This window comes from Hylobates moloch, unplaced genomic scaffold, assembly GCF_009828535.3.
Source record: "Hylobates moloch isolate HMO894 unplaced genomic scaffold, HMol_V3 SCAFFOLD_18, whole genome shotgun sequence".
NCBI lineage: Eukaryota > Metazoa > Chordata > Mammalia > Primates > Hylobatidae > Hylobates > Hylobates moloch.
In genome coordinates, this window is record NW_026652293.1 from 33339492 (window position 1) to 33364437 (window position 24946).

General features: G+C 55.5%; 1 protein-coding gene across 5 annotated transcripts in view; it reads right to left on the bottom strand.

Moving 5' to 3' along the window:
• Positions 1-24946, bottom strand: part of SLC1A7 (solute carrier family 1 member 7) — a 51059-nt gene that overhangs the window by 1630 nt on the left and 24483 nt on the right. Inside the window, exons 3-10 of one of the 5 annotated variants that reach the window (XM_032137122.1) lie at positions 21337-21552; positions 12847-12889; positions 10458-10680; positions 4648-4747; positions 3746-3979; positions 1800-1994; positions 988-1122; positions 65-167 (exon numbers count right to left, since the gene is read on the bottom strand). In XM_032137122.1, the coding sequence (XP_031993013.1) occupies positions 65-167; positions 988-1122; positions 1800-1994; positions 3746-3979; positions 4648-4747; positions 10458-10680; positions 12847-12889; positions 21337-21552 (1249 nt within the window). Of the gene's footprint in view, positions 1-64; positions 168-987; positions 1123-1799; positions 2172-3745; positions 3980-4647; positions 4748-10457; positions 10681-12846; positions 12890-14498; positions 15208-21336; positions 21553-24946 lie in introns of those variants that run through there. The other 4 variants (XM_032137121.1, XM_058430619.1, XM_032137123.2 and 1 more) reach the window with 4 other exon arrangements.

The following is a 24946-nucleotide window of genomic DNA, read 5'->3' on the forward strand; positions in this document are numbered from 1 at the left end:
TGGTGCCCTGCCCACCCTGCCTGGCTCCAACCTCCTGGCGGCCTCTGGACCTCACTGCTCTCACCTCGGTGCCTGTGTCCCGAGCAAAATCCTTCCGACATATATGGGCCATGATCCCCGCTGCCAGCGCATCACCCAGCACGTTAATCATGGTGCGGAAACGGTCCCTGGTGAGCCAAGGTGGGGGGTGAGTGGTGGGCACTTGAAGGGGAGCTGGAAAAGGGCAGTGCTCAACCCACCGCAGCACAGCATGGCCGGTGACCAGCTGTCATGCAGAGCCTGCAGCCAGATGGCTTCCTGGCTCCTCCCAAGCCCACCCTTTGGCATCATTGAAGCAGCTTCTTGGCATGTGGCGGTGGGTTCCACAGGTCCCCATGCTTAGAAGGGTTAGGTTTGGTTTAATCCTCTGCTGTTTCTGTCTTGAAATTCTTTATAGGTTTGTTTTTTGTTGTTTGTTTGTTTTTTGAGACAGAGTCTTGCTCTGTCACTCAGGCTGGAGTGCAGTGGTGCCATCTTGGCTTACTGAAACCTCCATCTCCTGGGTTCAGGCAATTCTTGTGCCTCAGCCACCTGAGTAGCTGGCATTACAGGCACATGTCACCACTCCCAGCTCATTTTTTTTTTTTTTTTCTAATTTTTAGTAGAGATGGGGATTTTGCTGTGTTGCCCAGGCTGGGCTCTGGAATTCCTGGGCTCAAGGAATCCTCCTGCCATGGCCTGTCAAAGTGCTGGGATATATAGGCGTGAGTCATCATGCCTGGCCTTTACAGTTTTTGGACTGGGTTCCACATTTTCATTTTCGAACACTGGACCCTGCAAATTACGCAGCCAGGCCTGTGCTGATGAGTAGGGCACTCCCGTGGTGCCAAGCGGGGCAGTCCCCAGCCTTCTACCCTGGGGAAGGGACTCAGACCCTCACCCTGATCCCTGCTGACCCTGAAGTCAGCCCCTCCCGGAGCGCTAGAGCTGGAGGCAAAGTCCACTCACAGAGCCCAGTCAACGGCAATGATGAGAGTGATGTCATCGGTGGGCAGTCCCACGGAGGTGAGCACGATGACCATGGTGACGAGGCCGGCCTGGGGGATGCCAGCTGCCCCAATGCTGGCTGCAGTGGCTGTGATACTGCAGGGGGTGGGAAGGGGAAGAGGAGCAGCAGGAGGGGCGGGGTGCATTGTCAGGGTCTGGCTCCAAGGAAGAGGTTGAGTGTCAGGGCCTCTGGGACAGCCATTTGGTGTGGGGGGTGGGTAGAAATGCCACGCCAGGGAGCTCTCGGGGTCAAGTCCCTCCTTACAGTCCTGCAGCCCCATGGACCCCCATTCCTGGCCTCAGGAGAACCCCTGGGGAATGTGCAAACACCTGTGTCTGAAGCTGTGCCTCTGTGGGTTCCAGGAAGCTATATTGCTATGGAGCTGCCCAGGGACTCTGATTGACCCCCACGTGGCTCTGCCGGCTTCCCTCTGGGGCCTGGCCTCCAGGGTCAGACCTGTGTGCTTGGCTGGCCTGTGAGGCCTCCGTCAGCCTCAGCCCCATCCCAGCACCCCTTCCTCGGCTCCTGCCGCACTGGCGGCCTCTCCAAGGTCCTGAATCCTGTCCCTGGCCTTTGCTTGCCCTGTGCCCACCAGCAATGCCCTCCCTCCTGGCCTGTCCTCCAGGCTCGGAGCTCCCAGCCCTGGCCCTCTGCCTGCTGTGCCCCGAGCCCAGGCTCGCTCGCTTCAGAGACCCCTCAGGTCTGGGAGCCTGGGAGTGCCCAAGGCCCCCAGCCCCCGCCCCATCCACACAGGTGCAGTGTCAGGGAGCACCTGATGGTGATGATCTGGCCAAAGTCCAGCTCGTAGTTGTTGACCTGGGCGATGAAGATGGCGGCCACGGCCTCGTAGAGCGCAGTGCCGTCCATGTTGATGGTGGCACCCACGGGCAGCACGAAGCGCGCGATGCGCCGGTCGATGTGGTTGTTCTCCAGCAGGCACTTGAAGGTGATGGGCAGTGTGGCTGAGCTACGGTTAGAGGGGCCGGTGTCTGCCCAGCACCCTCCTCCAGGATGGCTGGGGCCTCCGTCGGGAAACTCACCCCACCCCAGGCAGCCACCCCACCAGGAGTGTTTGTGCCCCTGTGGCGCTGCTCCGGCAGGAGGGAAGGACTGCGGGCACTGCAGTGCTCTCACTTGGTTCTTCCTATGAGGGAGGTGTTTGGGTGCATTTTACAGATGAGGAAGCTGACGCCCAGAGGGCGGGGCTGACCCATGTCACACTGCTGTGCCGAGGGATGTGGAGGTCTGAGCAGCAGGGCCCTGGGCCAGGCTGTCTGGGCTTAGATTCCAGCCTCCTGTCAAGTGGCCCTGGCAAGTTCCTGAACCCTGTGCCTTAGCATCTTTGTCCCAAAAATACCTGGGTCACAGAGCTACTAGGAGGATTAAACGACTAGGGGCTTGAACAGCACCTGGCCCATTGTACCCACTCAGTCAATGGTGACCATGACTATTATTGTTACTATGTTTGTCATGAGAGTTCCTAGTGGCAGTGCTGGGACTAAAACAGGCCAGTGTGGCCCCCATGTTTTCCTCTCCCCTGGGCCTCTGCTTGGAAGGCCGGTTCTACTCGCCAGAGCCTCTCAGGAGCTCCAGACCTGTTGGGCTTGAGGCTGCGGTTCCTGCTGGCAGGAGATGGCCAGGGGGCTGCTGGCTCTGGCAGGCTTGGCCCCTGGCATGGGAGCTAGCATGTTGGGGGCTTTGTCCTGCCCCCTGACCCCCTATCTTCGGGAGGGTGTTCCTGGCAATGGCTCCTGGGCTTTTCTTCACTGGGGTCTGCTCCTCCTGAGTCCGGCAGGAGGTGCATCTGCTGCCAAGGGTGGGTGTCACATGACTGCTGGGTACAGAGGCCTGCAGGGCATTTTACAGATGGGGAAGCTGAGGCCCAAGTAAGGGCTAGAGGGAAGAGTGAGGCCTTCAGTACCAGAAAGATGTGGGTTAAGTTCCTGCGACTCCCTTAATGTGGAGCTCAGACACTTGCCATGGGGAGAGCCACCCTGCCTTCACAGCACTAAATGCTCCACAAGGGACCACTTCCCTCCTGCCGCCTCCACCAACGACGTGGTTTGCACAACTCTAAATTCCTGAGGTCTCTGCACTGGGCTGCGGTTGGGGATACTTAAGGCCAAAGTGCTGGTTCACCTGGCCCAGCCTGGCAAGCAAGAGCTCAGCCTCCACAGCAACCCTGTGCGCTGGAAGCTGGAATCTCCCCCAGTCTGTGCATGAGGAAAGCAATGCCCAGGCACAGCGAGTGAGTGACAGAGCCATGGCTCAAGTCCCTGAGGTCTAGCGACGCTGCCAAGGTTGTGACAGGGCACCCAGCCAGGCCATCCCAGCAGCAGTGGACAGGCCGAGCTCCTAGAGCAACACAGAGCCCGACTCCAGGAGAAGCACCTTGTGGGGCAAAAGGCAGCAGCAGTGCGTTGCTGATGTGATTTCCCACGGACTCGACTGCGCTGTCTGCCCTGGCGCGTCGAGGCCGTCCCCATGCGGACTCAGTGAGCTTGACGGCTGGGGCCGTGGGGGAAGGGGAGGCCTCGACAAAGGCCAAAAGTCCCCCACGTCAGTCTTGTTACCCTAGCACCAGCCGTCCCCGCATTTGTGAGGTGGGCCACACTGGCGCTTTGGTGGTTCTGTGGCTATGAACAAATGATGGCTGGACAGACGGACAGGGCTCAGCCCCTCCCAGTTCCCCACCGTCCTGCCCGTCCCCGGGGCTACCTGGAGGAGGTGGCCAGCGCGATGAGCAGGGCCTGCAGGATGCCGCGGATGAAGACGATGGGGTTCTTCTTGGTGATGAAGAAGTAGAGCAGGGGCAGGATGAAGAGCCCGTGGAGCACCAGCCCGCACACCACGGTGACCGAGTAGAAGCCCAGCTTCTTGCCGACGGCCCTGGGGTCGTCCATCTCCAGGATCTTGCCGGCGATGAGGAACACAATGCCGAAGGGGAAATACCTGGGGGCGGCGGGGCAGCCAGGCTCAGGAACCAGGCGGGCAGACGCACCCCGGCCCCAGCCCCGCATCGCTGCGCGGCCTTCTCCCTGAGCTTCCTGGAGCTCCTGCGAGGACAGAGCGAGACTGTGCCAAGGTGTCCGGCCCAGGCTCAGCACATGGCGTCCTTCATACCGTTACCTCCACCGCCCCAGCTCCGGACAACCTCTGCCACTCCTTCCCCCGCCCTGCCTTCAGGAGGCCCCCATTTCAGGCCTAACAACGCCAGAGCCTACACAGTGCGCCTGGGCAGCCCTCCCTCTGCGTTCCCCACTGAGCTCCTGAACTCTGAACTCTGGACCAAGGAATAGCAGCTAGTTCTCACCGCCAGCTTTCCTTTCTCCAAAAGCTGAGCTGATAAGGCTCCACGTGATGGAGAAACTGAGCCCAGGAGAGCAGCAGAGCCAGGCTGAGCTCTCAGACCAGGCTGGAAGGGGCAGGCCCAGGGCCGGAGCCAGGCCTGGCTGGGGCTGGGGGACCCATAGAAACGCATGTAGCTCCGGAGGCCCCGGCCCAGGGCTGAGCCTGGGCGCAGCTTTCTGCTCACTTTAGGGGAGAAGAGGGTGGGGTCATGTCTTCCCTCCATCCACCCAGGGCTGGCCGGGGTGAGGTGAGTAAATGAGGAGGCTTACCACACAGCCACCGCCACGATTTTCATGACCGACTCATTGAGGCACTGGCAGAAGCTGACCAGGGGGGCCCCGCTGTCACCCATGCGGCCCAGCATGATGCCTGCGGGTCAGGGACACAAGAGCATGTCGCACCCCCAGGCGGGGGTGTAGGCACGCTGTGGTAAAGCAGGGACAGACCCACAGGCCCACATGGGTCTCAGCATAGCTGGCTTCCCAGCAGCCTTGATGCTCCAACACTTTCCCCACTCCCCCCACTCTCTCTCTCTCCCTCTCTCCTCCTCCACTCCACCACCGACCCCACAGTGCTCTCACGTCTTTCTCCTCTCTCGCCTTCCTCCACGCAGCAGCCAATGTCATCTCCTCAAGATAAAAATGCTCCCTGCCAAGCGCACCCCTGGCTTTGCTGTGCACTTAGGCCATGACAAGCTCCCCGCGGCCTCACCCAGCTCAGTGCCTCAGCCCCACTCGAGTGGGCCCTGCCTGCCCCTCCCTCCTGCTCCTGCCCATCTCACTGTGCCCTGGCACCACTGGCCTTCTTAAGTTTCTGGAAGGAGGGAGTCCAGCTCTTCACTGCCTCAGGGCCTTTGCGCAGGCCATTTACAATGCCCCGGGCACTGGCTGCCCGCTCTCCAAACAGCTTGGAAGCCATCTCCACTCCCCTTTGCAAACTCCCACTTATTCTTCAATATCTCACCTCTTAGGGCCTATTACAACATAACTGTCTGGGTTTTTTCCTATCTCCTCTGCGAGGTTAGCTCAGCGAGAGCAAGAACTGCATCTCCTTAGCTGGAGCATGTTAGATGCACAGTGATCAATGGTGAGTGAGGACTGGGGCCTTTCCTGATGCTCCTGGCGCCTCCCGGGGCATTCTAGGCCTTCCTCCCCAGCTCGCACACACCAGGAAAGGGTGGTGTGGGAACGGCTCCGTGGGGTGAGCGCCATCAGGCCAGTCCTGAAACAGGGACTGAGTGGCTGCCCTACCTCCTGGTGAGACCGACGTGGGGAGCAGAGCACTCTCTATAGCTGCCCTCATGAGGCTCACTGTCATGGTGCTGGGGCTCAGCCAGGGAGGCAGGGTGGGATTCAAACCCTGGCCTGTGGGACACCAGAGAAGGGCTCCTTCCCTGCCCTGAGAAGCCTGAGCCACACAGTCCATGGAGCAGCTACCCCGTGGTGACGGGGTGAGGTGGGAGCCCTGCCAGGGTGGGCAGGAGAGGCTGGAGTTGGAGGTGGCCCTGGGTCTACCCCTGCCCACCTGTCTTCCTGCCGCCTGGCTGATGTGGACCCAGATTCCCCTGCCAGCTCTACCCTCCCCAGGCTCCACCACCACCATGCACGGGCTTCCTGCCCCTCCTCAGGCCCATCTGGATTTTCCCCGGGGGGCATCCAAGGACTGGCTGCTGGGAGCCAGTGTGCATGGAACCCTGGTGTGGCACGGGGGCTCCCTCACGCAGGGCCAGCAGGACCTTAGCACCAGCCACATCCCAGGGATGGGATGGGGAAAGGAGTCTGGGTTGAGGGGACCAAAGAAAGCCCTGCTTGGAGCCGCTGTGCAAGTGTGCTCACTCACACACGAGGACAGACACTGGTATCTGCACCAACAGGCACGGGCACCGGCAGATGTGGACACTGATAGGCACAGGCACACACAGAAGCAGGTGCACACAGACACAGGCACGGAAAGACCAGGCACACGCTGATGCGGGGACACAGGGATGCAGATGCACACAGACATGAGCACAGGCAGATGTGGGCACACGCAGGCATGAGCACACACAGACGCAGGTGCACATAGACACAGGCACAGGTAAGCCAGGCACATGCTGATGATGGAACACAGGGACACAGGTGCACACAGACACAGGCACGGACAGGCCAGGCACACGCTGATGCAGGGACACAGAGATGCACGTGCACACAGACACAGGCACTGGCAGATGTGGGCACATGAAGGCATGAGCACACACAGAGTAAGCCACCCACTGCCTTGGTACACTCACACACCCCGCCTCGGTACACTCACACACCCCGCCTCGGTACGCTCACACACCCTGCCTCGGTACGCTCACACACCCTGCCTTGGTACGCTCCCACCGCCTTGGTACACTCACATACACTGCCTCAGTACACCCATACCACCTTAGTACACTCACTCTGCCTCATTACACTCACACTGCCTTGGTACACTCACACACCCTGCCTCAGTACACTCACCCTGCCTTGCACTCACACACCATATCTCATTACACTCACACTGCCTCGAAACACTCACACCCTGCCTCGGTACACTCACAGCCCGCCTCTGTACACTCACACACCCTGCCTTGGTACACTCACACATACCACCTTGGTACACTCACACACACTGCCTCGAAACACTCACACACTGCCTCGGTACACTCACAGCACCACAGTACACTCACAGCACCTTGGTGCACTCACATAACCTGCCTTGGTACACTCATACATACTGCCTCGGTACATTCACACTGCCTCAGTATAATCACTCTGCCTCAGTACACTCACACACCCCTCCTCGGTACACTCACACTGCCTTGGTATCTCACACACCGCCTTGGTACACACACATACCCCACCTCGATACACTGACACACACCACCTCAGTATGCTCACACAGCCCGCCTTGGTATACTCACACACCCTGCCTTGGTACACTCACACACCTCGCCTCAGTACACTCAACTGCCTCAGTACACTCACTCACACTACTTTGGTATACTCACACACCACACCTTGATACACTCACACACCCCACCACGATACTGTCACTTTGCCTCAGTACACCGACACATACTGCCTCAGTACACTGACACATACCACCTCAGTACACTCATACCCATTGCCTCAATATATCCACACCACCTCGGTACATTCACACTGCCTTGAAACACACACACCTTGCCTCAGTACACTCACACCACCTCAGTACACTCACACACACCACCTCGGTACACTCATACCCCTCCTCATTACGCCCACACACCTCACCTTGGCACACACCCTGTCTCAGTACACACACCGCCTCAGTACACTTACACACCCCACCTTGGTACACTCACACACCCTGCCTCAGTACATTCACACACACCACCTCGGTACACTCGCACTGCCTTGGTACACTCACACACCCCAACTCAGTACACTCAGAAACCATGCTTCTGTACATTCACACACTACATCACCTCGTTATACTCACACCATCTCGGTACCCTCACACACCCCATCTGAGTACACTCACACACATTGCCTCAGTACACTCACACACTGCCTTGGTATACTCACACACTTTGCTTCAGTATGCTCACACACCCGCCTCAGTACACTCACATCACCTTGGTACACTGCCACACCCTACCTCAGTACACTCACACACTTTGCCTTGGTACACTCGGACTGCCTCGATACATTCACACACCCCACCTCAGTCCACTCACACACTCTGCACTAGTACACTCCCACACCCTGCCTCGCTCCACTCACAAACACTGCCTTGGTACACTCACACGCACCGCCTCAGTCCACTCGGACACCCCGCCTTTGTCCACTCACACACCCCGCCATGGTACATTCATACAACCCACCTCGGTACACATACACACCACCTCGGTACACTCACACACACCACCTCGTTATACTCACACACACTGCTGCAGAACACTCACACACCCCGCCTCGGTACACTCACACACCCTGCCTTGGAACACTCACACAAATCATCTCGGTACTCTCACACTGCCTTGGTACACTCACATACCCACACACACCACCTCGGTACACTCACACACCCCACCTCGGTACACTTACACATCCTGCCTCAGTACACTCACACACACTGCCTCATTATACTCACACACCCCCCCCTTGGTACACTCACACATACCACCTCAGGACATTCACACACCTCACAACAGTATATTCACACCACCTCGAAACAGCCACACACACCGCCTCGGTACACTCACACACCCTGCCTCAGTACACTCACCCTGACTCGTTACACTCACGCACCCTGCCTTGGTAGAGTCATACCTCCTCGGTACACTCACAGAACCCGCCTCAGTACACTCACACACCTTGCCTCAGTACACTCACACTCCTCATCTCGGTACACTCACAAACTATGTCTCGGTACACTCACACACCCCGCCTTGGTACACTCACACACACTGCCTTGGTACACTCACACACACTGCCTTGGTACACTCACACACCCTGCCTCGGTACACTTACACACTGTCTCGGTACACTCACACACACCACCTAGTACACTCACGCCCGCCTCGGTACACTCACACTCTTTGGGTACACTCACACGTCCCACCTCAGTACACTCACACGCCCTGCCTCAGTACCCTCATACGCCCCGCCTCAGTACACCCACACAAATGTTCACGGATGCACGGACAGTTACACATGCGCAGTGAATGCTCAGTGAGTTGAGTCCAAGGGTCTCTGGTTCTTTTGCTCTGCCAGCAGATGCCCTTTCCCTATGTTCCCAGCCCTGAGAAAGGCTGAGTTTGGGGACTGCTTGTCAGATGTGCCGAGAGGCACTTTCAGATGTTGTCGTTTCACACACTTGGGTCACCGAGGCCCTGGCCCCTCTGCACGCCTGGCGTTTTGGCCCAGATGAGAAGAGCTCCATTACCCATTGTCACCCAGCCGTCCACCCATCTCCCTACCAGGTCTGCCGAGTGCCTGCTCTAGCCACGGCAGCGATGGGCTCTGGGGTGGATGGAGACAAGCCCGTCTGCCTGCGTGGGGCTGGTCGTGGCTGTGCAGACAGCAAGCAACGATATCCTTGCAATCGAGTCTAGTGCTCACAGAGTAACCAGGCAGTGTAGCCCGGGGCACTCGGCCTAGTCTGGGGAGGACTCTCCTGAGGGCATGGCGCTTGTGGGGAGCACCCTGAAGATGACAAACATGGAGGGGGAGTGGCAAGAGCAGCCGGGCTGAGGGAGGCAGTGGCCTCCCGTGAGTGGCGGGGCTGTGAGGAGAGGAACACATGGGCCAGTCTCACAGGGCTCTTCAGCTGGCACTAGGGGTTCGGCCCCTTTCCAGGGGCAATGGGCAGAGCACGGTCAGACTTGTGACCTTCTGAGCTGGACACACCAGCAGGGACAGCCCTGGAAGCTTTCTAGGCAGCTTTCACAGGAACCAGGCGAGAGACCACACGGCCTTGACCCGAGCAGTGACGTGGGGTAGAGGGAAATGCATGGCTTGGAGGGGACTTTGGGGGCACACCCGACAGGATGCAAAGGTGGGGACCAAGGCAGAGGATGAGGTAGAAAGTCACCCCCAGAGTTTTTGCATGAACGAGAACGGTGAGGTCTTTTCCTTGACAGGAAAAGCCAGTGGAGGAGTCGGGGATGGCAGGCAGGACGTTTCCGCAGGCTTTGTGGGGTCTGAAGCTTGTGTAATTTGGGACCCCTCTTTAAGAAAAATAAAACAAAATTTAAAAACCAAGGTGCGGGCCTCCAAGGAGCTTGCATAGGTGAGGGGCCTGGCATCCCAGAGGAGGGCAGCAAAGGGAAGGGTGCGGCAGGGATGCCAGCTGTGGGCCTAAGAAATGGCCCAGACAGGCCTGAGGGGGAGGTGCCAAGGAGAAGCCCCTGGGGTGGGGTGGAGAGGCGAGGGATTTAAATAAACAGGGGTGGTAAATATTTCCAGTTTTTCACAGTAAACCTCTCCAGCATTCTCCCCAGACCTCAGTAAGAGGTGGAGGAGCAGGCTGCTGGGAGGGGCTGGGGGCCCGGCTCCACAGCACTGCTGGGCAGGTGGGCAGCACATACCCATGGTGGCAGAGAAGAAGACGATGCCCAGCACGTTCATGCCATCGCTGGTGCCTGGCTCTGACTTGTAAACGACCTCGGGCGGCGGGGTCAGGTCCAGGGCGAAGTTCTGCACACGGGAGCCATTCTCCTCCTGGACCCCGTAGATGAGGATCCGCCGAGGAGGGGCCTCCTCTGGTGCCACCTTGGGGGACTTGACAACTGGGGTGGTCTTGGTGCGGTACTGGTGGGTGACACCCCACGCAGAGAAAAGTCAGGGCCAAGAGTTGTTATTAATATTAACGACAACAATAATAGCATCTTGAAGGCACATTTGTATCCATTCCTATCCTATTTGATTGACAGTAACCCTGTGAGGCAGGCAGAGCAGGGATTGCTATCTATATTTTACCCAAAGAAAGCTGCAGCTCCTTCCTCTACCACCACACCACCCAGCCACCCTGCCTCCTGCCTTCATTCCTCTGCTTCCTTCCATACCTCATCACCCCATCTGGGTCCCTCTTAACTGCCTGCCCAGCCCCTTATCCACCCAAGTAACCCTTCGTCCACCCATCTGTCCCCTCCCAATCATCCAGTATCCATCCACCTGGTGGCCTGCTGGCCCTGCTGCCCACTAGGTGGAAACTTGGACCTTCTCTTTGAAGAAGCATAGCCTGCCCCAAGCCTTGTTGATGAGATGAAGCCCGTGCACAAGAAAGTGACCCTCCTGAGCCACGTACTTTTCCCTCTCTGCCTCCAGAGCATTCATGGGTCTCACCCCATCATCCCTCAGGTACTGGGAACCCAACAAGGGAGCCTCCTCTCCCCTCAAACATCACTGCATCGATAAGGCCAACCACGCAGGAAACATATGAGACCTGAAGTCTCTGCTTCCTTTTCCTCCTCTGTAAAATGGGATCTACTGCATGAAATGAAATGAGATGATGTATATAAAGTGCTTACAACAGTTCCTGGCACATGGTAAGCCCCATGGAAGCAGTACTGCTACCATCATCATCATCGTCATCATCATCATGTTGAACACTCCGTGCTGGTTGCTGGATATGCACAAATGAACCTGACATGATTTCTGCCTTGGGGAGGGAGTGACTAATTGGCTGAAAGAGTTAGACAGCTTCACAAAGAAGGGGACATTTGACTTGAGTCCTGAAGGATGGGTAGGAGTTTGCCAAAAGAAAAAGGGCATTCCAGATAGTTACAGAGTAGAGCAACGTTCTTTCTCTTTATCTCTCACACCCTCAGTGATTCCCAATCACAATAGAAACTCCCTAGCCTAGCATTCAGTCCCCTTCACAATCTGGCTTATTTCATAGATGTCAGCAGAGACGCGGCGATTTGCCAAAGCTTTCACAGCTCCCTATTCAGAAGCCTCCTCTCTACCCCTCAGCCACTTCCTTTGTGTCCCCAGGCTCAACACAGGGCCCAGCCCAGGAAAGGGGTTCAGGAAACCCTTGCTGGATTAAGTCAACCAACCAGCTGACAGTTTAGAAAGGGAAAAAAAATTGGAAATTATTCAAAGGGCAGGCAAAGACTGATGCACAAGGACATTCACCACAATTTCGACAAAGGAAAAACTTTGAAAACAACCTAAGGGAACACTGAAAAGGGGAGTGGGAAATAAATTACAGCCCAGCCTTATCACAGGCCATTGTAGTACCACTAAACATTGTACTTTTAAGAAATATTTCATAACCGGGGAAAATGCTCAGGATATAATAGAAGTGAAAAAAAGCAAGATGAAAACTGTATATGCACTATGATTATAATATTATTTAAAAATATGTAGAGGAAAAAAGACTAGAAATATACCCTCTGCTACCAGGGACTATGTACTAGAACTAGAGATGATTTTTATTTTCTACTTTATATTGTTTAGTATTTTCCTAATTTTCTACAGTGAACATCATTATTATTCTTGTTGGGGGAGAAATGATTACTTTAAAAAGAAAGAGAAAACAGGCTAAGAAGATGGGCCTGGGTTTACCCACTGGCTTTGTCATTTACTAGTGGTATAACCTTGGGCAAATCATTGACTCCTCGGAGCCTCAGTTTCCTCATCAGGAAGTGGGGCTCGTCCTACCTCAGTGCTGAGTTACTGGGAGGATGGGCGAGATGGTGTATGTGGAGGCAGTGCAGGCACTCAGTGAAGGCTTCTCTCCACCCCCACACTTTTTCATCATGAAAACTGGAACCCAGGACAGGGATGTGGCCATGGGGGGCTCTAAGGATCTAGGTTCCCCAGCGTACCCTCCCCTCTAGCATCCCACCTCCAGGAGACAGCGTGACTGGCCAGTACACCTGTCACTTCCCAGCCATGCCACTAGCCCTGCTGCCTGCCCTCCTGCCTGCTGCCCCTTCCCTCCCCTCCACCGCCCAGAGACTCACTCACCTGTTTGAATGTGGCTTCTACTAGGTTGGCTGGGAACATGTTCCTGGGAAGAGAATCAGCAATTGAAAAATTCCAGATCCCAGGACGGGAGGGCCCTGGCGGTTGTGGCCTTGGGGTCATCTGGACATCTCCCTTGGTGGTCAGGCCTTCCTCAGGCCAGCCTCCTCTGCAGTCTCACCCCCCACATCACGGACACTCCACGCCGCCAGCACCTGCCGCCCCCAGACTGTGCCACGTACTTTCCAGAGCCAGGCATTTGTCTACACTGTTCCCTCTGCCCGGAGTGCCCTGCCTGCCTCTCTGTCTGGTAAACTCCTCAAATCTACCACAGATCAAGCACCTGTTCCTCTGTCCAGCCCTCCCTGACTGCCCTACGAGATCCTGTGGCCCTTCTGTGTGTGGGTCACTGCCACTCCACCACACCACTGTGCGGTCTCTGGCTCACCTGTCTGCCTCCCCCATATAGTGGCCGCCTTGCAGGTGGGACTTGGTTGTTCATGTCCTATCTGTGGGGCCCAACACAGGACCTCACACACAGGTGGGCTCATTATTCTCAGTAACATATTTTATTATAAAGCTGAAGGTGGAGGAGTCTTTCCTACCAGATAAAAAACGGTGGCTCACGCCTGTAATCCCAGCACTTTGGGAGGCCGAGGAGGGCAAATCACCTGAGGTCAGGAGTTGGAGACCAACCTGGCCAACATGGCAAAACCCCGTCTCTACTAAAAAATACAAAAATTAGCTGAGTGTGGTGCTGCTTGCCTGTAGTCCCAGCTACCCAGGAGGCTGAGGCTGGAGAATTGCTTGAACCCAGGAGGCGGAGGTTGCAGGGAGCTGAGATCGCGCCACTGCACTCCAGCCTGGGGACAGAGTGAGACTCTGTCTAAAAAAAAAAAAAAAAAGACAAAGAAACCATAGAAAGTTAGAAGAAATATAGGTTAGATCTTATCATGTCTCAGTATCGACAATGACGCTCTAAGAACAAAATGAGCAATAAATCGATAGATTTTACTACATGAAAATAAAGAAATCCCTAAGCGCAACATAGCATCCTGGACTGGATCCTGCAACAGAGAAAAAGGACATTCGTGGAAAAACTGATGAAATCCAAACGAGATCTTTAACTTAGTTAATAGTGTTGCACCAATTTAATTTCTCAGTTTTGACTAACGTACCCTAGTTATGTAAGCCGCTAACACCAGGGGAGGCCGGGTGAAGGGTGTGTGGGATCTCTCTGTACTGTCTACAACTTTTCCGCAAACCTAAAACTATGCTAAAATGGAAAGCTGAATGCTTGAGAAGCTCTCTAAGACAGATTGCAATACAAATAAAACCACAAAGCAAGTGACGAGCTGGAGAGACTGCGTGACCAAGCACTACCATCCTAAATCTACTAAGAGCTTTTACCAATCTTGGCCTGTTTCTACCTTCACTATCTCCTCTCATCAGAATATCGGCTCCCTGGAGGGCGGAGACTCTGTGTTTGTTCACTGCTGTGTCTCCAGCCCCGGGAAGAGTTCCCGGCACATACCAAGTACTCAGTAAATATTTGCTGCGTAAACCAGTAGACCACAAAAACCCGACAGGAAAATGATGGAAAGATACGACCAGGCAATTCGTGTTACAAAAGAAGAAAAGTCAATGGCCAAAAATGCTTTTTAAAATGTTTAGTTTCGTCAACAAATTCAAGAGATATCCACCTGTCAAACTGACAAAGTATTTTTAAAATGACAGTGCACAGTGTGGGAGGTTTGGTGAGATGGGCACCCTCACATGGTCCTGGCAGCAACCTTTCTCTAAAAGCATTTGTATCTTTGTCTTCACAGTCCCCTTCTAGGAGTGTGTCCTGTGAGAAATGCCAGCTCTGAGGTTAGCATCTGCTAAGAGGTTTCCGTTGCGTGCCTGCTCTTCCTCCAACCTGCCGCCCCACGCTCACACTGCCTCCACCTGGGTCGCCTCCCACTCACTCTTGTCCTCGGTAACCCTCTTCCCCTCTTTCAAGACTCAGCTCACACACACATGGAGAACGTTTGGACGGTCCTAAGAAGCCAAATGGAACTTATACCTGTATAGACATTTCTTTACAACTTCCTTTACAATTACAATCATTTTAAATGTGGGCCCTGGCAGGGACAGCTAGTTGCCTACGCAGTCTCCATTCTCCCGTCCTTCCTTAATAGAAGTCCTGTTATGTTGTGGGAACCAAATGGGACCTGCCATCAAGCCCTGATTCTCTTGCTAATGGGGTGGCCATCAAGAGGTGAGTGGAAGTCGTTGGGTGGTGATTCCTGGAAAACTCTTAAGGAGGTGCCCATTCAGCCAGGACCCTTTGGTCCATTCCTCCAACTTTCTTCTTTCTGCCTGGAACATGGAGATAATAGCTAGAGCTTGAGCAACCTTCATGGACCATGAGACAGACTCAGATGGCACAGCACACAGGAGGGCAGGGCCTGGGACCCTGGTGACTGCCAGCTGCCCACCTCCCACTTCTGGACTGCTCTTCAGGAGCAAATGCAAACCTTACCTTACTTAAGCCTGTGCTGATCTGGCAGCTAAAAGCAAGTCCTGACTCGTGCGTGCTCATACTAACAACCAATGAATTTATCCTGCAGATTTTAATCAAGAATTATACCTTTGATTATTAAATGGGGAAATGTACATTTTCTTTTGGCTTTGAGCCTTCGCGGGAAGACTTTTCTGCTTGTCCCATGAGGTCCGTGCTCCTGGTGGCGGCTACGTAAAACACAGAACGTGCCTGGGGACATTAATAGCCATGTCTACACACTCTGCAATACCCACACACTCTGCCATACCCACACACTCTGCCCTGTGCCTCCCTGCACGTTTTCCAGGCAGAGCCAGAGTCCACCTCTCAGTTCCCCTCTTCACCTGCTACTTGCAAATTCTCACCGAGATGCTTCCAAACCCACCCCTAATAACATGTCCCCAAACCAAGCCCTAAAGGTGGGAATTGTTCCTTCCCAAGCACAGCTCCTGGAAGCTTCTTCCAATCCCTGAGAGGGTAGCTGGGAGCTATAAATAGAGCCCAGTCATTACTTAATCTCTGTGGTGTTTTAATAAGATTGGAAAAAAAAGAGAAGGGGCCAGACCTGATTAGTGCTCCGCTTGGCTTGGGTTTCTGTTTTGCACGCTGCACTGTGAGCAGGCGCCAGCGTTCTGGAGCGCCCCCCCCGGAGCCCTGGAAAATGAATTCCTGTCTTGGCGGGTCATCCAGGGACATGGCCTGTTCTGTTCCTCTGGAGTCAAAATCTTTGAGACATGGATGTGGATCTTTGCCCCCGAGGTGTGCCTTATGTCCCCACGCAGTGTGCTCCCACTTTTAATTTGTCCCACTTGCCCTGGTTCTCAGTTCTCTTCCTGGTCATCCGTGTTTTTGTTCAGTCTTCAGCACCTGGTAGGCACCTGTTCTGGGCCAGGGCAAGGGTCAGGAGGCCCCTGGTCCCTCACTGCCAGTGTCCCCATCTCCTTCACAGCCTCTCAGAGCATCAGGAGTGGCCGTCAGTTCACCCACTTGTCCGTCTGTCCTAAGATGGTGGGCAGCCCTGGGGTGGGGGCGTGAGGGGCATTTGTACTTGCTCCCCAGCTCCCAGCACAATATCTTCACCCGGAGCAGCAGCTGAATACAGGGGAGCCGAATGGAAAGGAAGTGACCGTGCCCCTCCCAGGGCACCCCATCCATGCTTCTGCTCACCTTCTGTCCACTCCACCCTGCTCTAATCCATCCTTCCCAAACCCACCAGCTTCCCATTCCCAAAGCCTAACAGCCAGCCCCTCAACCTGGGCTTCCTGTCTTCAAGGTTGGGCTCTGCCCAGCCCTCCCAACCTCATCTCCCAGAACCTGCCTCCAGAAGCTTCGGTTCACGCCCTACAGCCTCCTCACTGGCTCACAGGCCTTTGTGTTTCAGAACTACAGAGCTAGATGGGATCTTGAAAATCACTGGGGAAACTGAGGCCTGGAGAGGGGAACTGGCCTGCCCAGGGTCACACAGAGACTTATTATTGTCAGAGTGCAGATGAGGCCACAGGTCTCCTAGGTTCTGGTTTCCTGTCCCAGGACGCCTGTGTTCTCTCCCTGCAGCCCCGCTCTCTGACCAAGAAATGGTGAGAGCGAGGCCCAACACCCAGCTTTGCAGAACAACTTGCCTGAGGGTTGAGAGCGGGTGGGGTAGGGCTGGGGTGTGGGGGGTGCGGCTCTAAGCAGCAGGATCAATTTTCACCACGTGAAAAGCAACCCAAGAGCAGGAAACACTCTGGAACATTTGACTGTGGCACGTGTGTCTGATCTGGAGCTCTGCAGCCCCTGAGCAGGGGCAAGCGGTGGTGAAGCAGGCAGCACCGACACCTCCTTCCACCATGTGGAGAAGCCATTCTGAATCATAAGACCCAAGAAACCATGAATCACAGTTACCAGATCCTAGAAATAACAGATCTCACAAATGAGGTTTCTTGAAGTTCCTCTTTCCTCGTCTTTAGGATATCCACTCTCCTAGTTCTCCTGCCTCTCTGCTTGCCCCTGCTCTGTTTGCTGTGCAAAGCCCTCAGTGCAGCCGTGAGCCAAGGCCTGTCCTAGGCCTCTGCACCTGCTTGCTGGGCACATTCTCCCTGGACCATTCCAGCTCCTCCTGGGGGTCAGACCCCAACGCCACTGATGACCTTGAGCCCCACGTGTGCATTCAGCAAACTCTGCACATCCACTCGGTGCCAGGTGCTGTCCTAGGCTCCAGGATACAGCAGGGAGCAGAGGTTAAAGAGCCAGGCTTCACGGGGCATATTACATTCCAGTGGATGTGGGAGGAAAAGAAACACATAGATGTGATCATATTGGGTAGTAAGAAAGGCTATGAGGAAAAGTGACTCAAGAGAAGACAAAAGAGAGACAGAGCCTGGGAGGTCTCAGGAGAGGTGACACCCAGGAGAGATGTAAATGGAGTGAGGGAAGGAGCTGCATGCTTTCTGCAGGGAGGGCCACCCAGTGAGGAGGCAATGACATCCAGACAGGAAGGACAACGAGGCGGGTGGGGCTGGAGCCAGGGCAGGGAAGGGGAGAGTCGGGGCAGAGGTCAGAGTCTGATGTGTGTCAGCGAGTGCCTGTGAGCCGCAGTGCAGGCTGTGATTTTGTTGCCATGTGCTAGGTTGAGAGCAGGTTTCGAAAAAGATGCCTCTGGCTGCAGTGCTGAGAACAGACGACAGGAAGCAGAGAGGAAGCGGAGGCCAGGCCAGACACCGGAGGGGGCGGCAATGGTGGGAGTGGCAGGGGAGGTGGAAGGGCCATGGCTTGGGATTTGGTTTTCAAGGTAGAGCTCACAGAATTTGCTGAGGAACTGGCTGCAGGGTATGAGAGAATGAGAGATGTCAGACCAAGACGGGCAGGGCAAGAAAAGGGCAGATTTATGGAGAAATCAAGAGTTGAACTTGGGCCTGTTAATTTTGAGATGCCTCTAGACACTTTATGTGAGAATCTGGAACTCAGGTGAGAGGTTTCCAGGCTGGAGACTAAATTCAGAAGTGCCAGAGTCCAGAAGGTGTTCAAAGCCCTGCTATTGGATGAAGTCTCGCCGGCCAAGTGAGCATACACAGAATAGACCCTGCCTGGATCTCTTTCTGGCTCCAGACCCTATAGTTGACAGCCACACGATAGGAACAGCATGGCAAGTATTTGATGTTCTTTAGTTCATCAAACACTCTAAAGGGTAAAAGAGAAGCTGAAGATCTTCCTGGAGAAATGAAGGGAGTGGTAGACTGATTACATCGACGGCCTCGGTTTGTAGACTCCATTTCCCTTGTAACATTGTGGTCCCTTCCCACCTTAAGTCTGGGCTTGGCCACCTGACTTGCTTTGGCCAAGAGGATATTAGTGGACTTGCTGAAAGCAGAGGCTTGAGAAACATTTGCATGTTTTGATTTCCTCTCTTGCTCCTCCACCTTTGTTATTAAAAATATGCCTGGGCTAGCTCTCTCCTGGAATCCTGTCACCACCATGAAACAAATCTAGGCTGGCCTGCTGGAGTACAAAGATCACAGAGTATAGCTGAATCATCTCAGCCAGACTCCCCTAGACCAACTGTTCCCCAGTTGAGCCACCAGCTGCCTGCAGACATGTGAGTGAGCTCAGTCCAAACCAGCAGAACTTGCCAGCTGACCTATAGACTTGTGGCTGTTGTTTTAAGCTGATAAATGTTGGGTTAGTTTGTTATGCAGCAGTAACTAGCTGATACAGGGAACAAGAGTTTCTTTAGAGAGCAGGTGGGAGCCTGTGTATGGGCATCTATCCCCATGGGGGAGGAAAGGAATGCTTCTCCACAACCTTAAGCCAAGAGAACTATGCAGAGACCATGGCTTGAGTCTCTTAGAATTTGAGGAATGTAGGGGCTGGTGCCTGACCCATGTCCAAAGGCCCTGGGAAAGGCCAACACTTCCAATAGGGATATGTATGCTTCCCATGGGCCAGATATGACCCAACAGGGTCACCCAGAGGGGTGAGGTGACCCCAGCAGAGGAGTCAACCGGAGCCTTGGTCTAGGGGATGTTATAAGTAGCCAGATGGCATAAATTGACTGAGTCCAGGGGACAGCAGGTGAGAGATGCGAGAGAGGAGGGGCTCCAGAGAACCCATAGAAGTAGTCCTGGAGAGACACAACCAGGGAGCACCTGCTCTAGCTCACCCCACTCCCAGTCTGGGCAGCCCTTCCTAGCCCACTCCCTCACCTCTCACCAGGGAGCAGGCAGAGCAGGAAAGAGAAGCAAACTCACCACGACCCTCTTCCCACTGCGGCCTTCCCAGTCTGAGTCAGATCCAAAAGGCTAAGACAGGGTTAGTTTAAACTGTGTGAGTTTAGAGTTTTAATGTTAGGCCTAGACTTCTTAGATCTGAAATTGGCCAGAAAGTGAGAGGTACTAGAAGGTGTTCCCTGAGCGGGTTTAGTGGGGTAGCCTGTGGAGCCCAGCAGACCATTCCTGGGTGGGGCTTCCCAGGCTCCATCCCAGACCCTGCTCTCTCACCTGTCCTGCAAGAGCCCCTCTGCCACTAGGTAGCACCTAACACCTCTCCCTGGCGACTTCCAAACCTCTGTCTCCAGCTTAGACTCCCCCATGAGATTCTCATCCACGGGCCAACCATCAGTGGACACCTACCTCAGGATGCCTGCACCTGCTGCAGACCATCCATCGCTTGGTGACCACACCACCATCCACTTGGATGCGTGGGCCAGAAAACTTCATGCTGGGTGATGAGCACACCTCACCTCCTACTCACCCGCCTCCTGCTAAGGATCCCTCCTGAGCAGCCCTGCCACCTGCCCCGTTCCCCAGCCCCAGGGCCACCGCTTGGCCCTGTCCCTGGCTCTGCCTTCCCCTCCTACCTCCCCTGAAACTCTGACCCCTGGTCAGAGTGAACCTTCTGAATTGGATCATGCCGCTTCTCTGTATAAAACCCATTTTCTGTGGCCTTTAGGATAAAACTTAGCTTTTGGCCTGGTTCACGGTGCCCTTTGAGGTCTGTCCCCACCTGAATTCTCCAGCAGGGGTTTCTGCCCACCTCTCACCCCTTCTGCTGTGTCACAATGATTGTGCTATGCCTTCTCCCCCGACACGGTTCCCTGCAGCTCAGGACCTTTGCACAGCTGTTGCCCCCACGCCTGCCCTCCCTGCCTCCCCATCTTCCCCTCCCTTAGAAGGGCAGTGGCTTCCTGCTCTCACCGGCAGCCCCAGCTTCTCCATTGCAGCCCCAGGCCCCCACGTTGTCCCTGTCTGCTCATGGGTCTGACCACTCCTCCAGGGCAAGGGCTGGCTCTGAGTCCGCTGGTCCAGGACCTGGCACAGAACTGGCATTGGTGAGGGAGCTAATGCACGAAGTAGAGGAGTGGGGTGACCTGCAGGGGACCCGGGGAAAGGGAGTGGAAGGTGGCTGTGCCGCTGGGTCTGCAGTGCTTCCCTGGAGAGGGAGCCTAGGTCTGAGAAGCAAGGTCAGCTGCACTGCTGTGGCTAGGTTGTGGCACTGCCGTGGCTAGGGGGTGGCACCACAGGGCAAAGGTCATCGTCCTTGGAGTCAGACAGGACTAGGTTGAATCCTGTCTCTACTACCTACCTACCGGTGACTCTGGAAAAGTCACGGCACCTTTTTGAGCCCCATTTCCTCATCTGTAAAAAGAGGACCAATAAACAAAGGGAGGAGCCAATAACCGCCAGCCTCCCACCCTACAGGCTGGGCATCAGCAAATGCTCACAGGCACCTGCTCTGCGCCCAGCCACAGGCAGAGAGGGGCAGACCCCGTCCAGCCTGCAAGTGCTTGCAGCCTGGTGGGGCAGACGATGCAGCATGAGCCCGGCGGGCAGCCCAGAGCTCAGCCCACCAGGGTGATCATGGCCTCTGTGATCACCCCCATCCCCACACCCCGTCCTGGCCTCTGGGGGACCTGGCAGGGCAGGCTCGGGCCTGGCGTTCCCAAGCGGGGTGTGGGCGGCAATAGTTACCGGATGAGGTCCAACAGGGCATCGGCTGAGCTCATGATGGGCTTCCCACTCTGCTCCGTGGTCTCCTTCTGGGCCGCACTGCCTGGGTGGATGATGGAGACCATAAAGATGCCCACGATGACAGCCATGAAGGTGGTCCACAGGTAGTACGCCACGGTGAGGACGCCCAGGCGGCTGGAGGTCTTGGCATCCAGGGAGGCAAGTCCAGACATCAAGCTGGGAGGGCGAGGGGGTCAGGGGCTGTGGTGGGGAGGCCAGGGCCTGGCCGGGCACTCAGCGCTCACTCAGCCCCTCCTGGCCATGCCCAGCTGCCTCACAGTGCTCCAGGGAACCCCGTTCTTCCAACAATCCAGTCCTGTGCTCCTTCCAGCCTCTCTTTCTGCTCTGCCCTCTCCCCCACGCCCCGAGGCGCAGGCCACGCACATCTGCGCCTTGAGACCTCTGCACTGCTAGGCAGAGAGCCCAGGCCAGGGTGGTTGTGGGACGGTGGGGAAGCTGTGGGGGGAGTGAGAGATTAATTAAGGAAATACATGTGCTTTGCTTTGTTGCCTCAAGTTTCCCATGCTTGGTGTCTTCTCAGGAGCTTCCTTCACTCTCCTGACCCCTGCCCACCAGGCAGGACCAAGCTCGGGCTACCTCTGAGGTCTACCTGCCTCTCCCCCAGAGTGAGGAGCCCATTCTAGGACCCCCACAGCCCCTGGCTGCTCCATCAGGACCCTGCCTGTCTGTTTGTGAGAGGAGGAATGAGTCTGACTTCCCTGTGGATCGGCACTGCAGGCGGTTCCTGCAGGCTCATGGACAAGCTAACGAGGGAGTGAGTGAGAGCGCTGGGCTGGGGGCTGGTGACCCGGGTCCTAGTCCCAGCTCTGCCAACTGGCTGTGTGGCCTCAGGCAAGCAAGTCACTCCCCCATCTTTGGGCCTCAGGATGTCCACCTGTAAAATGGGGACATCTTGGGTTTGTGCCTGGGCCCAGGCTCCTTGTCATAGGGGGCTGTGTTGAGAGGGCTGTGGTTCTCTCTCCTCTCGGCTCCTCCCCACCCCTAGCCACCCTGGCCTGGGCTTTCTGCCTACCAGTGCAGGTCAGCCCCAGAGTACTGGAGCCCCGGAGCCCCGGAGCCCCGGAGCCCCACAGGGACGCTTCTTGCAGCTGTTGTGGGGGGTGTGGGATGGTGGGGGGCGTGGGGGGAGTGAGAGATTAATTAAGGAAATGCTTGTGCTTTGCTTTGTTGCCGAAAGGATTTTTCACCAAAGCCCTTTCATTCTTTCAGATAAAGAAGTATTTGTCTGGTTTTAATCATGTAAACAAGAGCAGATAATCCCCAGCCACGCTCCTCTTATCATTAGATTCCACGCAGCAGCATCCAGCCCCAGGCTGAGCGTGAACAGCGGCCCCTCCCCCAGCGGGAGCCACAGCCTGTGAGGGCCCTGCCCTGCCTGCTCGCTGGCATAATGGCTTACTCTTCTGGTAAGACACAGTTTGAGCGTCCCCTCCTCCAGGAAGCCTTCTCTGACCACCAGGCTGAGTTAAGCCTCCTTCTCTGGCTCCACAGTCCCTGTGCCTCCCACTGTCCCTGCGCCTCCCACTGTCCCTGCCCCCACCTCACTGGACTGCGGACTCTTTACTGGAAGCGCCTCCAGGGTTGGGCCAGGTTCTGATTGAATGCTGGGTCCACTGTTTGGTAGCACCGGTGAAGGAGTGAATGAATGAATGAATGAATGAATGAGTGTGTACAATCTCTGCTCATCCTCGTCTGCCAGGATGCCATATGTTAGTGATGGGCTTAGGGTGGGTCTTAGACATAAATCCTGAAGGGCTCATAATGGGATTGTGCAGCCAGATGAAATGGGGGGCTGCCCTGCAATCATTATCCAAGAGAGATTATCCCACGCAGGGCCGGCGCATCAACCCAGGGCCAAACAGTCCTCCCATCATGACAGAACCCCCTACAGTGGGGTCCAGCCACCGCAGGCCACAGGGAAGCCATGTCCCCGGGAGCAGGCCCTGCCTGAGGTCACACAGGACAGCAGTGCCCGGCTGGGCCAGAACTCAGGGCCAGACCTAGGCCTGTCCTCCTTCATTCATGTGTGTTCAAACCTTTTGCATATGCCCACTCCGTGCCATGCCCTGTGCCCACAGGAAGAAATCAGAACCTGTCCCTGACCTCAAGGAGCTCCTAATCTGCCAGAGAATGGGGAGGGAGATGGAAAGGACACTGGGCCACAAGTGCACTCAAATGGCCCCTGGACTATGTGGGAGCATCAGAACCACAAGAGAAGCGGGGACAAGGAAATGCTGTCTTTATTCAGAGAAAGGGGAATCACTTCAAGCTAGGGAAGTCAGGAAGGGCTCCCTGGAGGAGGTGGCATTTGAGCTGGTTCTTGGAAATGGGAGAGGATTTGGAGATGGGGCAGACATGCCCAGCAGTGAGACAGTGGAAGGCAGAAGGGAGGCTGGAAAGTGTGAGACACCGTGCTGTTCGATGTGGTCCGAGCTCAGGTAATATCAGAGGATTAGTGACAGGTTGGTGACAGAAGGGACAGAGAAGACAGGCTGAGCTCAGGAGTAGGGTGGCCTTGTGGCACTTCAGCACAACTCAGGCAGCAGAATTTGCTGGATGTCTAGAAGGGAGAACTAACAATTCCTTCCATTTGAGAAGATCAAAGTACACATGGTGTACTGGGAGGGTCACTGAAGTAGTATTTGTAAGATCAAAAACCTGACCTAAGAACTCACCAATGCAGATTAGGTAGACAGGGACGGCATAGCAGCCATCAGGAGTGATCGTGTCCCCGGAAGGATGTTCCTAAATCAATGCTAAGTGGAAAAGCAAGTTACCAGATTGTTTGCATCTCTGCAGTGAGCCCTGGAACCTCCTGGGATGGTGGACTCCCCCGGATTTGCAGTCTAGGCACATAGACGTGTCTGAGGGATTGTGTGGAGTGGGGTGCAGGTGAGGACTGGATTTCAGAAAAGGATAAAGGCCCCTCGGAAGGCCCCCCACGGGGACGAAGAGGCCTAACACAGGGGTGGCGCCAACTCAGGGACAGACTGAGATGTGGGAGGGAGTGTAGGTTTTAGACAGAGCAAGAGGGACCCCTGAACCCACCCTGGGGCCCCCATCGGCTCTGGACAGGAGAGCACCCATGGACGAAATGGAGAGAATCCTGGGACCCAAGTCGTTCTGTGCTGGAGCCTCCCTCCCTTCCCACAAATGGCGGAAGGGAGAGATGAGCAGCCGTGGGAACTGCTGGTGACAGCCTCCCCTGGCGTGCCAGGGTCACCGCAGGTGAGGGCGGAGGCCGAGAAGAATGGAAGCTGGGCATGCAGAGGGCGTGGCTTCCACTTGGAGCTCACAGGCACAGAAAGGAGGTGTAAGGCCCTGCCCTTTGGCTTTTTGAGGGGTTCCTCCCTGCTGAGGCTCCTCAAGGTCCCAGGCTTCAGGGTCAAGCTGTAAAATGTGACTTTTCTGAGAACTTGCAGCTGGTGCCCAGTGGTGGTGGGAGACCAGGTCACGTGGACAGGCACGGAAACAAGCAAACTCTATAGGAAATGTAACTGTTATCTTTGGGTGTTATAAGTAATTTTTGTTTTGTTTTGACTAGTCTTTC